The sequence below is a fragment of the Protopterus annectens genome, chromosome 1.part1 (genome assembly GCF_019279795.1).
Source record: "Protopterus annectens isolate FY-2018-M chromosome 1.part1, PAN1.0, whole genome shotgun sequence".
In the NCBI taxonomy this organism is placed as follows: domain Eukaryota; kingdom Metazoa; phylum Chordata; order Ceratodontiformes; family Protopteridae; genus Protopterus; species Protopterus annectens.
In genome coordinates this window covers 705,069,413-705,086,399 of record NC_056726.1, presented here as the reverse complement: position 1 = coordinate 705,086,399, position 16,987 = coordinate 705,069,413, and the positions used below count along the sequence as shown (strand labels likewise).

General features: G+C 37.5%; 1 protein-coding gene across 2 annotated transcripts in view; it reads right to left on the bottom strand.

The window, feature by feature from the left end:
- Positions 1–16,987, bottom strand: part of HCN1 (hyperpolarization activated cyclic nucleotide gated potassium channel 1) — a 1,641,266-nt gene that overhangs the window by 97,448 nt on the left and 1,526,831 nt on the right. For both annotated transcript variants that reach the window (XM_044077699.1, XR_006365568.1), the window contains exon 6: positions 10,359–10,599. In XM_044077699.1, the coding sequence (XP_043933634.1) occupies positions 10,359–10,599 (241 nt within the window). The remainder of the gene's footprint in view (positions 1–10,358; positions 10,600–16,987) is intronic.

Sequence of the window (16,987 nt, the reverse complement as noted above, 5' to 3'; positions counted from 1 at the left end):
GTCAGTTAACAGAAGTGAGAATCATATGCTGTACCTTGTGTCTGGAAGGTAAATGACTTAACCATTATGCCTGTGCTTTACTTTATCCTTACCAAGGTTGCAGGAGTCTATCCCAACTAGAACTAGGTGTAAATGTATCAGTTATTTGGAAGTGACCTAGGGATGTCCATAGGAAAAATGAGGGAGATAAGCAACTAAACAGAGACATTCTTAATGAAGGGTAATTTCCATAAAGTTTATAAGACGGTGTAGAAATGATGAAAAGTGTATTTGGTGGTATTTGATGAATTGTATGAAATGCAACACTTTGAATTCAGTCTACAAAGAAAATGCATCCAGGAAACAAAAGTCTAGAAAAGTATACATTACTTTAAAACTAGAAAGGCATTTCATGATAGAAATGTCAACTTACAGATGTCACAGCAGTGTGGAGGTTAGTGCTGCTGTTTCAGTGCTCTTAGATCTTAGGTGTGGTTTCAGGTTAGATCATATAGAGTGTATATGTCCTCCCTTTGCCTTCATGGATTTTAGGTCTGGTGTCTAGCTTCCTTAGCTGTGGTATAGGTTTTCCAAATTGTCCATAGACGATTGTACATGCAGAGAGAGAATGTGTGTGTGTGTGTGTGTGTGTGTGTGTGTGTGTGTGTGTGTGTGTGTGTGTGTGTGTGTGTGTGTGTGTGTGTGTGTGTTTCTGTGTGTGTGTGTGTCTGTGTGTGTCTGAGTGTACGTGTGTGTGTATGCGTATGTCTGTGATTCTGAGCTTCATTAACATCACATCCAGAATTATTTACCTAATTTACACCTAGTTCCTGTTCGGATAGACTCATGCAAAACCTGAGAAGGACAAAGAGAGCATTGGATAATGAGTATTATACAATAACCCCCCCCCCCATTAATATTCCAAAATGTGGATGCCAATTGGCCAGTGTGCCCATTGTAAATCCCACAATATACCAACGTAAAAAAGGTCCGGTCACATGGACTTTTTTCCATTGGTATAAAGTCCTCAAAATATTTTTTTAAAACAAATAAAAAAGAAAAAAGAAAAAAAGAAAAAAACGCAGCAACAGAGACTTTCTTTTCTCCATTGCTTCCGTTTGTAAGCATTGATGTACTGGGTATGCATGGGACGCAAGTCCCATATGCATGTTCAGTACATCAAAACAAGGAAGCAGTATACCACAACCAGTGGAAGAATAGTAATGTGCTGTTATACAAAGACATTGTTTAAGAAAAGTAAGTATTTTTTTCTTAAATAATCTCATTGTATACTAGCAATAACCGACTCCGTGGTTGTGGTGTATTGAAATTTACCCACGGTTGGCTTTATTTAATCATTCGGGCTTTGCCCTTGTGATTAAACCACACCAACCATGGGTAAATCTTCAATATACCACACCACATCGTTGGTTATTGCTTTACTAGATGGCCTAATGTAACAAAAAAAGGCTAAGCAGAAGGACTCTTCAGTATAGAGAGTATGGATGAACTGGGTTAGTAATTAAAATGATTCATATGCATTGGACAATTATTGCTAAAACTCGAAAATAACAGTCATAATAGTGAATCAGTCACCTGACATAATAACTGACAGATACACAAAAATTGTGCTTCATGTTTCCTAAGTATAATTAAAGATGACTAACAGTTTCAGACAAACTTAAAAGATACATTATATTCTTTCTGCTATGTTTTGCAAACAATGTGTGCCAGAATTTAATGTTCTCAAGTGGCAATGTTGGACGTTTGTTTCAGAAAATATATGTATGGAGATGAGACATACATCATGCAATTGTTATTTTTTTCAGTGTTATTAAATATATTTTCGACTTCTGGATATTTTTTTATCATCTTGTCTGGATGCAAGGAACAAATTGATGAATTTGTGATATATGTGGAAAACACTGCTACGTTTTTGAGATTTTCATATACTATTCATGCATACAGTCTACAAAATATCTTGACATAAATTTTAGTAGAGATCCTGAGGGTAAATTCAGCACTGGCCTGTTTTGGAAACCTGCATACAGTAGCCCTTTTCTACTTTTCTCCAGTTGTCACCCTTTCCATCAAAGGAAGGGGGAGAATTAAAATCAGATTACACATTTATACAGGATTATTTCAGATGATGAGATATATATGTCACAAACCAAAATCTTAAAGTAGATGTTGACAGAAAGGGGATAATCCAAAGATATTGGTAAAGAAAGTTCTGTTAAATACAAGTCTATTATAAAGTATGGACTGGATATGACCAGAAATGATAATCATAACAAAAACAACAGAGGGGTCCAATATCCAGTGGTGTTACATTATTCCTCTGAACAGAAGGGGATAGAGGATGTAATAAGAAACTGTGGGATATTTTCAGTTATATGGGTATTCCCAGTACCAATATAGGAGAGAAACTAAACATTGTATTTAAAAGGAGATGTGATATAAAAACTACAGAAGAAAATATAATACCCTCCTTGGTGGTAACAAGACATACAATACTTGTAAATGTGGATGATGTAAGCAGTGCACATTTATAAATGTGCAACAAATGCAGAGAGGTCATAAAATACACTTATCAATGGCAACACAAATGCAGGCTGAATTGTAATACACAAAACTGTGTCTATTTAGCATGCTTTGAGGTATACAATGCATTTTACATAGGTAAAACTAAATTAGCTTTTAAAGGCAAGTATTTATCAACATATCTGCAGTATCCATAAGGGAGACTGTAAAACCCACTAGATAGCCACATTTTGAAAAGTAATAGTTGCTGAATCTTTTTGTTTTTAGTATTGGAAAAAGGTGAGCTAGCCCCAGGGGGGAACTGGAAAAATAAACTGGAAATAGACTATTTGGCAACACAGGTTAAACACCTCCGGGAATCCAGGACTTAATGAGGTCATTCATTTGAATAGTGTTTCAAAATAGAGAGCTATGACTTTAAATTAGACAAGAAGTTACCAGTATGCTGATTTTCAGTAAGTTGTACATTTTTTTCTAAATATGATGATTTACTATTTATAATATCTGCTTGCATTTTAGGTTGCATTAGTATTATTCTTACTGAATTAAAGAAAGTTATTTTGAGTTATAGATTAACTATTTTTTAAAGTAGTTTATCATGTGATTTTGTGGCTTTAAATTGCACTAGGAACCAATGGGTGGAATGAGTTTCTGAAGAAGTCTAGATTAGCAAAGGACAAAGGCAGTTAACCCTTTCCAGTGAGTTTTTCTGTTTTGGATTAGTCTGTGCAGTCCGTGGTTGGAATGTTTGTTTCAGAGGAAGTGAGAACAGTTCCAGATTGACCTCACTGAGGTGAACTGTGCCACCGTGACCACTGTTGAAGGACAAATAAAAAGAAAAGAAAAAATCCATCCTGCCATTCTCTTTGTTGTTTTCTGAAGAGGTGCTAGATGAAGTGAGGCCAGTACCCATAGAGTCATCCAAAAGAGAGATTCCTGAAGTCATGTTGCCCAGAATAAAATATACCTTGTTAACATTTCTGTTCTGAGGCATGCCTAGAAATATTGAAACTGTAGCTCCAGAAGAGAAAGATATTTGCCTGTTGAGGAGTGGAGTTCCTCAGTGTTATTATTCATAATGTTTGAGGTTCTGCCAAATCACTGGTCCCAGTAGACTACACTTGACTATGACTGCTATACCATTTGCTAAAAGATCACAGTAATAGCATCACAAGAACTGATAAAGAACACCATCGCTCGTGCTAAGGGCTACAGTAAAAAAGGCCCACTTTCATGATGTAGTAATTTGCAATTCAGAGTCACATTAGCTGCAATGAAGAAATACCTTATTATCATCTAACTTACATGTCCCTGAATGATTATTCGTTACTGCAAGTACAAATCAGTACATCCTGTGGTAACAACCAGTGGTAACAGCCACAATTAATAGCACAGCCCACCCATCACTCTTCCACATATAAACACACACACACAGACACACACACACACACACACACACACACACACACACACACACACACACACACACACACACACACACACACACACACACACACACACACACACACGCACACACGCACACACACACAGCACATGACTTATACCATGTACTGTTGAGAGAACATCAAAATATTTTCTTTTTCTCTGGCCTGGTAATTCATTAATGATTGTAGTCAGACTTTAATGTCAGACATCTGAATATCACACGTCATATCCTTTAATAAATTAAAGGTATTGCAAAAACAGTTATCTTGGAATTTCTCTAAGTTAGTAGGTGGACTAAATAAAATCAGTCCATGCCACTATGTCTTGCGATACGAGGTTGAGAAGTATATTAAAGTTCCAAGTCCCACTCCCTTGTAAGTCATGTACTGCTACAGGCATTGAATAGTGTCCAGGATCTTCATATGTCAAAAAACAATGCTGAATTAACTTATCAGTTAGCGAAGTGGGATAATGTTGAAATTTCCTGCATGAAAGTTGCATAGTTCTAGTTTTAGTTCCTTTTAAGGCACACTATTCAAAGTATCCCTTGTGTCTAGTAGTTCCCCATTCCACATTTTCTTTTTAATCAATTCATTCATTCTGTGCATACGCACACACACACACACACACACACACACACACACACACACACACACACACACACACACACACACACACACACACACACACACACACACACACACACACACTCAGCTCCCTCTCCACCTGATCACACTCATGGGCACACTCATACATTCACTCATGCACATATACCTAACTTACACCCTCACTAACCCTCCTACTGCTACTTTCAAAGAAGAAGTACATCCACACACTTACACATGCAGACCTTCACATACTCACACACACACACACACACACACACACACACACACACACACACACACACACACACACACACACACACGCACGCACGCACACACACACACACACACACACACACACACACACACACACACACGCAGACCTTCACATACTCATACACATGCACACAACTTAAAATTACCTCACCTCTAAGTGCCCCACTTACCTCTACAGCAATGGATGAACATGGCCAGACGGTGAAAGATCAGGAGCATCCATGTTAATCTTCACAGCTGAGTAATTCTCTGAATCACTGTGCTGCATAAATGCCTGACCACAGGTAGTTACTTGGGGAGAACATATGGCTAATTCGCCTCTCTCCTGGACTGCCTCATTAGCATGTACCATGGCCATGGAGATAGCCCACAGAAGCACTGCATGCCTTCATGCAAAAGAACTGCAGCAGGCTGTTTCTGAATTTGAAAAACTTACAATGAGGTGTACATCTCTTGTACACCTCGTATACATTACCTGATAACTTTTATGAATTCAGACTCACATGTTTAAAAATGTGTGGTCACTCAAAAAAATTTACAAATAAAGACAGATCTCTGTTTGAGTATATAAGGTCATTATGCCTGTCATTTGTTAATAGCTAAAACTGAGCAGTACAATGCCCCAGTCTGCAAAAAAGACTGCTAAATTTTGCATAAAAGCTGTCATGCAAAAAGGTTGTTTTGGCTTCCTACCAAATAAAGCTGTTTTGTCATGGCATATCATTGTACTGTCAATAAGTGGCAAAAAACCTAGACAATTTAACAATTAAAACAGTGGGCGTCAAACCAAAAGCTTAAAAAATAGCCTGGTTATCATCTGACAAATTATTCAATTATTTATTTATTTAATTGCAAATAATTTTATTTGCTGCTTGTCAGATTATCTGCATGTACTTACCAGAGTAGCATCACTGTTTCCATCCAGCACACTTCAATCTCAAATGTGAGATCAAACATTGCTAAACTTAAACCTATAAAAAAGCATTCCTTTTACATAAACCTACAAACTATATATTCCAAAATGTTCCAGCAACCTAAAAGATGGCCACAGAGTGTAAACCATGCGTTGTCCTTGCCAAACAACTTTACTTTATTGGAACTTTGTTTTACCACTTTATCTTAAAAAAAAAAAAAGACTTCTTCCGAAATAACAAAGCTCTAAGAGACACTTCATTTTAAATATACAGTAATCATTGGCTAAAAAGTCATGTGGTATCGTGATAAAAATAGCCATATACATCTATAACACAAGTTATAAGCAATTTCTACATTGACAATACTGAAGGCACCATAAGGAAAATAATATATTAGCATGTTTACACTAGTTGACAGGTTTCTACAAACAATATGTTAAGCAAACATGCTGGTTGCTGCAAGAGGTTTTTCAAGTTCACGTTCATGGTGCTGGAAAAAATTGTCATGACTTTGACAAGGGAGGTTGGGAAACATCTTTGGAATATTTTGAAATTTATTGGCATTTCAGACTTAATGCCAAGCTCCCCTATGTAAGAATAAATCTATTAGTATTGTTAGCATTCTTAAAAGGAAAGCAGAGAGAATATAAATGATCGTTTATTTTGATGTTGCAATATTTATTTCTGTTTAAAAAAATCTTGCGCAAGTGACATGCATATTTTAAATGGAGTGTCCCTTAGAGCTTTTTTATTTCTGAAGAAAGCAATATCAAAAATAATAATGATTTGAAAGCATGTGTTGCTGTTTAGCACTTTCATCTTTTATTAGGCTTCATCCGAACAGCACACCACAACAACTTAAAAAGTGCAAAAAGTCACATGGCACAAAAATCAACAATGCAAACCCAGATAACAAATGCTGATGTCGCCAACGGTTTTTTTTTTTTTTTCTTTTTTCTGGGACTTGAGTTTTAAAAGCCACTTGTTTGAAATTAAATAATTTAAACCAGGGTACACATCATCATCCAACTTCTCTTTTTTCAAGCAGAGTACCGCTATTACAATCCCTGACATCCACATCTACTTTATTTGGTACAAAAAAGTACATTTTACTTTTTTGTACAGATATACAAGATACATATATACACACACATTGGCTGGGTGGGAGCACTTTACATAATCGAATTACTGAAAGCTTGAATTGCACATGGTCGAGACCATATGCTCGAGCTTTCAGTAACTCGAATGTGTAAAGTGTTAAAAAATAACACTTTACTTACCTTAAAACATTACTTGCACACAGAGGCAAGGATCCTTGTATGCTCTGTGTGTAAGTAATGTTTTCATTTTTTTTGCAATGTTGACAGGAAACGGGAAATCTCCCATTTTGGGCTTCTGCATATAGCACAAAATGGGAGATTTGCCTTTTCCCCACTGTAGCGCAATGTCAGAGTTGGTATATTTAATTAGGGGGTATGGGGGCTGAAGCCCCCCTGCAAAAGCGATGCTTGACTTTTTTGTTTTTTTTACATTTCATTTTAGGAGTTTGAGTTTCCAAAAATCGAACTTATGGTCTCGACCATATGAAGTTCAGGTGTTTGAGAATTCGAGCTTCTAAAGTGAATCCGGCTGGGTAAAATTACCATTTAATATAGTCTGCATGTTTTCAAAGGTTTAGAAAAAAGGTTGCATTTCATTGTATGGGCATGTTGTACTGAAGGAGAACTTTATATTACTTTATCACAAATAACAAACAAGTGAGTTATGCTGTGAATTCATGCTACAACATGTTTTTATACCCACTGGATTTGATTTGTCCTAGATATTTTTCTTCAGAACCTGCTTAATTACTTCCCTTTAATTGCAAAATCCTCAGCTATAGTTCTATAATGTTACAATATTGCAAGAAGGCTCTGGACTTCATGTAAGATCATTGCAGGGACTATTCCATTAAGACTGAGTCATGCACACGTTGGGCCAGATTCCACAAGGGTTGCTGTCAGTGTAAGTCTGCCCTGATTCCAAAAGAATCAGCCTCAGTGTAAGTGACTTACTTGAGTGCAAGGCCTATCTAAAAATAGCTTTACACTGGGGCCCAGATTCCAAAAGACCTGCTCTCAGTTTAAATGGTTATTTACATTGTGAGCAGTTGTCTTCTGGAATTGGGCTGTTTGTCTTTAAACAACAGATCACCTTGACTTTTGAAGCAATTTGAAGAGTCTGACTTTCTGACTGATATAGGTAGTAATTCCAGAGTATAGCAACTCTGTAGGTTTCAAAAAGAAAGTGTACATCTTTGACATTTGTTTATTTAAGCAAGTTGTTACTCCTTGTGTCCTGGTGATGACATGAAAATTCTATACCTGACATTGTCTGCTAAGTAATATTTTTAGTCCATATATCTCTAGTTAACCACTGTATATTAATCAGATCAGACAATAGTGGTAGAAGTAGCGAACTTAAACTCGTCAAGTCAAAAAAATAATAATAAAAAATGTATAATTGTACAGAATTACTAAGTATTCAAAAGTAATCCAAGCAAGGCAGGCAGTCTGTTTCCAGTCGAAAATCCTTTATTAAGTATTTATTAAGGATTTTCGACTGGTGTCAAGGATTTTCAACTGGAATTTGGGTACTTAATAAAGGATTTTCGACTGGTGTCTGTGTACTTAATAAAGGATTTTCGACTGGAAACAGACTGTCTGCCTTGCTTGGATTACTTTTGAATACTTATTAATTCTGTACAATTATATATTTTTATTATTTTTTTTTACTTAAGATGAGTTTAAGTTCGCTACTTCTACTACTATTGTCTGATCTGACTAATATACAGTGATTAACTAGAGATATATGGACTGAAAATCTTCCACACAGAGAATTTCTTACACTGTCTTGTTTTTGGACCCACTATACTTGTTTAGTGGGTTGTTTTGAGACTTCGGGGATACCACAGAGATTACTTGTTTTTTCAAAGTAATATTTTTCAAACATTTATAGGCCCAAATTAGGTATTCCTTACAATAGCAATAATTTAAAGTGCTGGTTCAATGTCTTCAGACTACCTTCATTTCTACAAGCCTCCCTACAAACCCATGTCTTAACTTTTGGACTCTCTCTCTAGCTTATTTATGTCATGGGTCCCATCAATACAGAAATCTGTCCCATACTCTTACTAACCTAACTAGGATCTTAAATAATGGTAATAGTAACTCTTTTTGCCTTTACAAGAATAATCTTTTGATCGTCTCAATGGCAGAAAAACATCTAACACTAAGCCAACACTAGGAGTAAAATTCAACTTATCAGTTACTATAACACTTGATAAATCCATAGAAAGAAGGGTCCAACGAAGTAAAACAGCTGAGCCTGGCACCACAGGACCCGGAAAACAGGTTTGAAAACACAATTGTGGTAGATACCAAACTGCAAAGCTTTATAGTTCAAGCCTTTATTTAACGAACAAAGAATGTAGACCAAGCGCTTTCGCTCGGTTAATACCGAGCTTTCTCAAGGTGAAACAAGAGTCGTGCTTGACTTCCAGTCATTAAATAATCAAACAAGTTACATGCCATAATTAATTCAATTAACAACATAATGAGTTGAAAATTAAAAACGATGAGAATGTTACTCAATTAAAAATGTCTCGCTCTAAAATAGATTTGTTGACAACATTCAGTGTAGAAATAAACAACTATAATGGTCCAACTTACTCACTTGTAATGTGCACACCTACAAATGCATGTACTATATTGTGGTGCCAGACCTTAAAAATCCATACTGTGTAGAAATCATACTGTAAATATAAACTTAAATGTTAAAAAACAATCGTGCATTAAAATGATGTAAATAAGCATGAAATAAAAACTTCACATTTATAATGTTCAACGCAATAAAACCAGAGTCTACTGAACTGGAGCTACATTAACTTTGTGGAAAAAAAGGTACATCTACTGCCCCCAATGCAATAGTAGCGAACCAAGAAACTACAAACGAGCCTGCCTCAGCTTCAGGACACTGTTAATGTTGATGTTCTCATTCAAACCAGGAAACCGGCTGGAATCCAATTTCAGTTGCCAAAATAATTCTCGGTATTCCAGCCTGGTTTCCCAGCTACCACCTCTAATCTGGTATGATTTGTTTAAGAACCAAAAACTTCAAGTGCATATTCCCACACAGTAAGGAATGTTTATAAAATGCGTTACTTTCTTTGTGGTTTGCAACATCATTAAAGTGCTCATACATTCTTCTCCTTAAAAAATGTGCCGTTTTGCCCACATAAAACCCATCACATGTTTCACAAAACCCTAAATATACCACTCCCCTAGCTCCACAATTGAAATATCTAGTGGAAGTGAATCTAAATCTAGATAATGAATACAGTACAGGTATGCATCTTTCCAAGTGAATCCCCATTACTTAGTGACGCTAAAGCCTTCATCTCTATACCATCTGCAATGCCACAACCCTTTTTAAAGTAAACACACACTTTATATGGGCATTGTACCTGCTCTGCAGCAATGCAATGCAATTTGAAGAATAGCAGTAAGGGTGAATTTCTAAACCAGGTGCCCGACTAAATCATTAAATTACTGACCTCCAAAGTAAGATCCATCAGTGAGCTTCATCTCCTTGGTTGACTTTGTTATGACACTTGCAACACCATGTTGAATGAAGTACATTTTCTTCCCAATCGTTCCCTCTCTTACGATGTAATCCAATGGCTGGAACACTTCAAACTTCAACTTGCTGAGCATGGCCGTCACAAAACTTGGGTCGGCATTGGCAAACAGTGGCATGGTAGCAACAAGCTTGCGACAGTTGAAGTTAACTATTTCCTTAAAGGCAAAATAAAAACAAATGCATTATTTTCTACCTGGAAAATGTATGCTATTTAAAATAATGTACTTATGAAGCACGTACTGTTCTAGTTAAGAAAGTGGCTATGAAACAGTGAAACAGTATATTCATATGTTAGAAAGTAGACTCTAGTTAGCCAGATATGGTTATAGTAAGCCAAACAAATGCATATTTGAAACTCTTGTTTGAAACTTCAGCCAACCAAAAGTATCCAGATCTGTATATTATCTCAACATTTCTCAGTAATCTTCCTTAAAACACATTTCTTAATACTCTTAAGTTAGATTTGTTAAATATTATCTAATTTATCCAATTTTCTTTTAGACTCCACTCTATATATTACCATCATTATATCTGACAATATGTCTTGGTCATGAAACTTAACTTCACCTATAATATATTTTTGACTTACTTGCTTTTTAGTTATTATATACTGTAATTTACGCTTCTCCTAGTTCCACCTTCCAGGTGAATTTCAAACCTTTTGAACATCTGGTCCAAATTTATTTGCTTCATATCCACTGTCATTCCTACTTAATTGTTGTTGCCTATGCTATTTTTAATTTCATATACACACATGGCACAATTACTAATATCATTAAATGAATGGATAATGTTATCATTTCAGTTATCAACGTGGGACTTTTTACCAGTCATACAATGAAAAATATTCCAAGGAACATAAGGAGGAGATAAAATAGAAAGTTTTCCATCAGCCATATCTATCTCTATTGTGACATGGCCTAATAGAGAGTCCATGAACTTCCACTTTTGTTTGATCTTTTTTTTTAACATGCTCAGAGGAGAACTATCCAAGGATAAAGAAAAGGAACTTACACAGCTGTCTGTTCTCCACTCCTTGGCTTCTCTTTTGAGAAGATGGCTGGGCTAAGGACCTAGATCCATGGTTGTTGGAGGCTGAGGTCAATACCAATGAAAATTTCAGAAAGTACTCAATCAACATGTGGTATTGTGCTGATGCACCTTCCATCTCCATTGGCTGTAATTTTGAGGTGGTCAATAGTGCACTGGATATGGAACAGTACTCCAGGTTTAGCAAACAGAAGTAGTGGTCCACACATTCAGATAGGAGGCAGAAGGATGTGCCCTTGTTAAAGAGAAATCACACACCCCTGGCCTCCCTTAGAAAGCTTGCTTTACCCTGCTGGAAAGAAGACTTTATTCATTAAACGAGCTTTGGATTTGAGAAAAGAATTGTGGATTCCACATAATCACAGAATTATAGAATGTACACAGCAACTAGGCCATATGACATTCTACAACTTTCCAGTACCCATCTTTAGATATTACTTCCTTTTTCAAGGACCGACAGGTTAGTCATACATGAGGTGAATTTATGAAATCCCAATGTAATTATTTAATTTTTTTTCTAAGGAAGATAGTGTGTCACACAGCTTGATCTAAAGAGAAAGTCTGTCCCAGAGAAGGGGTAGTCATTGAGTGACAAATCTATCTTTCCATCATGATTCGTGTATTTGCTGAAGCAGGTTTAGATCTCTATTTCAAGTGTTTGCAGGACTGTTTGATTTTTGTAGAAATAAAAGGTCTTGGACTACCGGATCCCTAATGTCCTGGAAGGCAAGGCACAAATCACCCATAAAGATTCTGTTAGGCACTGAATACAGAGACAACACCTCCAGACTCTCTTGATAACCGGGTCATTTACTCCCATGATCTTTTCTAGGATGCTTGTGGTAATTGCCCTTGGCCAATTCCATAAAAAAGAAGAAACCATGTTGGCTGTACCAAAAGGGGGCCAACACGATTATTTCCGGAGAATCCTTCTGAATCTTTAGAGTTACACTGGTTATCAGTGGAAAGGTTGAAAATGCCTAAAGTAACATTCCTATCTAAGGGAATGAAAAAGCATCTGTTTTCCAGCCTGTTTACAAGTAGTCCTGGAGAAAAATCTTCTTAGTTGCCTATTTTGAAAACAGGAAAACAGTTCCCCACAACTGTATCAATTCCTGAAAGATCCCCTTGTTCAACCTCCATCTATGAGGGTCTTTCCTAGTCCTGCTTAGCTTGTCTGCCAGTACATTTTGCTATGACAGAATGTAAGCTGCCTGATGAGTTTAAGAGTACTAAAGTGCTAACTCCAAAGCAATCATAGGCAGCCTGCATAGAGAGTACAACCTTGTGCCCCCTTAGCTTATTGATGTGCCCCCCCCCCCATCACTGAGGTGCTGCCTGCAGTCACCTAAAGTGGTCCCGGGGACCATAGATGATGAAGACATTTTAAAGTATTGATTACAACAGCATCACGTTTAAATTAATGTGCTTTGTTTTATCTGAAGCATCCCACAGACTTTATATTTTTACCTCATGGACACTGCCCTCTAGCAACATTTGAAGCGTCTGTAGTTACAGACTGACTTGTAAGTTAAGGATAAAGGAGAGACCTGAATTTGCTTGAATCTGTAGTCTCCATCAGTGCAGTTCTCTTTTTTACAAAGCCCAAGATTTGTATCTGAAAATCCAGAGGATGCAAGTGTTGAGTCTGTGTGTTTTTAGATATACCCATTTTAGATATCATTGAATCTTTATCATGTGTAACCTGGCAAAACGAATCAAAAGAATCATAGATGCCACGAACACTAAATCCTGAGAAACCACTGGCTGAAATCTGAGACAGATGCTAGAATCCTTTGCTGTACCTAACACCTAATGCATCGACTTCAGTAGAAGAATCCCCCCACCTGTGGATACTTTTAAGAAACTTCTGGCTACTTTAGAAAGAAAAGTGGGGGCATACAATGCTTTAATAAAGTTTGTGCTTGACGTTGGAACGATTTATTTCTGAGTCTGTCATTATTTTTCCAGTTACCACAGTATCAACCTTATTACCAGTGAATTTTTTGGTTTGCTGCAGTGGTCATCAGGACTGATCAAGAGAGCTTAACACAGCCAGCCAGAATGGAAGTGAAAGGAGAATTGAGTCAGTCTGTAAAAAGCCTGTTGTCTAAAGAAGGTAATCCTTTGCTGTACCTAATACCTCATGCATCGACTTCAGTCGAGGAATCCCCCCCACCTGTGGATACTTTTGAGAAATTTCTGGCTACTTTAGAAAGAAAAGTGGGGGCATAAAATGCTTTAATAAAGTTTTTCTTGACGTTGGAGCAGTTTATTTCTGAGTCTATTGTTATTTTTCCAGTTACCAGTATCAACCTTATTACCAGTGAATGTTTTGGTTTGCTGCAGTGGTCGTCAGGACTGAACAAGAGGGCTTAACACAACCAGCCAGAATGGAAGTGAAAGGAGAATTGAGCAGTCTGTAAAAATCCCGTTGTCTAAAGAAGGCAATCCTTTGCTGTATCTAATGCATCAACTTCAGTAGAGGAATCCCCCCACCTGTGGGTACTTTTAAGAAACTTCTGGCTACTTTAGAAAGGAAAGTGGGGACATACAATGCTTTAATAAAGTTTTTCTTGACGTTGGAGCAGTTTATTTCTGAGTCTATCGTTATTTTTCCAGTTACCAGTATCAACCTTATTACCAGTGAATGTTTTGGTTTGCTGCAGTGGTCGTCAGGACTGAACAAGAGGGCTTAACACAACCAGCCAGAATGGAAGTGAAAGGAGAATTGAGCAGTCTGTAAAAATCCTGTTGTCTAAAGAAGGCAATCCTTTGCTGTATCTAATGCATCAACTTCAGTAGAGGAATCTCCCCCACCTGTGGGTACTTTTAAGAAACTTCTGGACACTTTAGAAAGAAAAGTGGGGACATACAATGCTTTAATAAAGTTTTTCCTTTACATTGGAATGGTTTATTTCTGAGGCAGATGTTAGAAGCTCAGGAAGGTTTCCAGATGAAAACCCACCTTTCCCTGCATCAAAAATGCATTTTTAGTAGGATATCTATGAGACATTATAGAAGGACTGTCTTGATGGAGTCAAAATGTATCTTTTGATCAGAAGAGTTGTAACCTATGTTAGGAGCTCTTACTAATCTTTGCAGAGTGTTTTCACAGACGTTAAGTCATCCAAGAAAGAAAAAATCTGAGCGCCGTACAGTCTGCAGTCAGCTATGACTGAAACTAAGTTCTTTGTAAACCCCCATGCAGCAGAAGAAATCCAAAAAGTAATGTAGAGAGCTGACCCAGATTCAGAAAAACTAAGAAACTTCCTGAAGCTCTTAGCTACGGGAATGTTACGGTATGCATCTTTTAAGCCCAATGTCACCATAAAGCTTTCCTGGGGAATAAGATTTAATGGAATCTGAAGGGTCAGCATCTTGAATTTTCAGACTTCCTCATACAGATTTAGAAAGGAAAGATCTGGAACTGGTCTCTGAGAAGAATCTTTCTTTGGTAACATACATTCTGACATAGAAGCCATTGCTCCTTTGATTTAATCGAACTGGTTATATGACTCCTGTGGTAAGCAAATGTTGAAGAACAAGAGCGAAGCAATTCTGTTTGGTTAAGTGGGTGTGGAGGAACTCCCCTAAAAGAAAGCTTATCCAACTGTAATCCCCCTGAACAACTTTTAACATCCAAAAGTGTCTGTCTCAATCTGTTCAGAAAGGGAAATGTACAAAGTGAGTTATTGGAACAGGTTTTCAGAGACTGGGGTAGCAGGGGAAGGTAGGAAGGAAGAATGCTGGTATAGTTATTCTGAAGTAGTGGACCTTCCCTTGTTGGTTTAATTTTTTTCTTTTATTTCTTTTTCGCCTGATACATTGTAAAAAATGAAATCTATTCTGCTATATTGTACCTCCTCTAGATTGTATATTTAAATGCAGTATGGATTGTATGTGAAAATTCTTTATTGATTGTAAAAAATTCTGTGCTGTAATCGGAGCTTTTCTGCTCGGGTGTCTGCTGCAAAAAGGGCACCTGCCCAGCCGGACCAACCCGGTTAACAAATGGCAAATTAAATAAATAAATAAATAAATGCGATCCTTGTTTCTTATTGTCACTGTCCTGTCGTCTCTTTTTCTCTCTGTCTGGCCTGAGAGGGCATGGATTGCTTGTTCTGCTTCTTAAACATGAAAGAGTATTTGGAAGATTGGAAGGTGGGGATGAAAAATCTGGAATGTGGGGGTGAAAGATCTGAGAACCTCCTTGAATTAATCTCCCCTTCTCATCAAATTGTTTGAGGTCCTGAGTAGCAGAAGGGCCAAATAAAACTTCATCTAAAATGAATTAAAAATTTCAGGCTTTACATCATTAGAAACATTTGATTTTGTATCAAGGCATATGTCTTACAAACAGTAGCAGAAGCAGAGCCCCTAGACACAGTATCTTCTCATTCATACATACTCCCTCAGGCATGTTTGGATACTTGTGAAATGTTGATAATGACAGGATTTACATAAGCAATATATTCAGGGGAAAAGACCGGTAGCTAGATCTGTCAGACTGTCTATACAAAAAGCACCAGACTCACCAAACTTCCACATATCTGAAGTACAGGCTAACACAGAAGGTCTTTGGCTAACAAAGTTCGCAGATGACTGCAAACTAGGAGCCATAATCAAATCGCCTAACGATGTGGATATCCTACAAAAGGGCCTCACTGAGACAGATGCCTGGTGTCAAAGCCATGGCCTCAAGCTCACTGCCAAAGCATTATCATCCCTTTATGTAAAAACTCTGTACCCATGAACTACCACATATGCGGTAGTCTACTTAACACTGAAAGTGTGATAAGAGACCTTGGGACACAGGTGGACAGTAGTCTCTCCTTTGATAATCACATCACCACAGTAGTCAGGAAATCCTTCTACATGGCACACCTCATCACAAAAGGTTTCTCATCCAGGAAAAAAGAGGTCATTGTTCCCCTCTACTCTTCACTCATTAGACCAATTACAGAGTACAATGCCCCTTTTGGTATGTACCTCACAAGACATCTACAACAACTGGAAAGGCCACAGAAATACCTCACAAAGAGGATTACTGGCCTCAAACAGATGCCCTACGCAGACCGTCTCAAAAAACTCCAGCTTTACTCTGTTGCATATCGCCTACTCAGAGGCAATCTCTGCCTAACATATAAAGCTATGTCAAACCCAGAGCTGTTGGACATGCTCCACGTAAAGAAATCCCAATCTCTCAAAGCTACACGCTCTAGGGACCTAAACCTTGTAACCACAATAAACAGAACATGCTGGAGGGATAGATTCCTGTCTCAGAGACTTCCCATACTCTGGAACAAACTACCTATCTATATCAAACAAACCTCCTCATTAGCACTCTTCAAGAAAAATCGTGATGATTGGATGAGAGATAGGAAATTCACCCCGGGGATCACTTCTGTGGCTCTGCTTGACAGGGGCACAGGAAAATAATTTTCTTGGGTGGAAAAAGCCAGGGTACCATTTGACTAGGCTTATACAGGC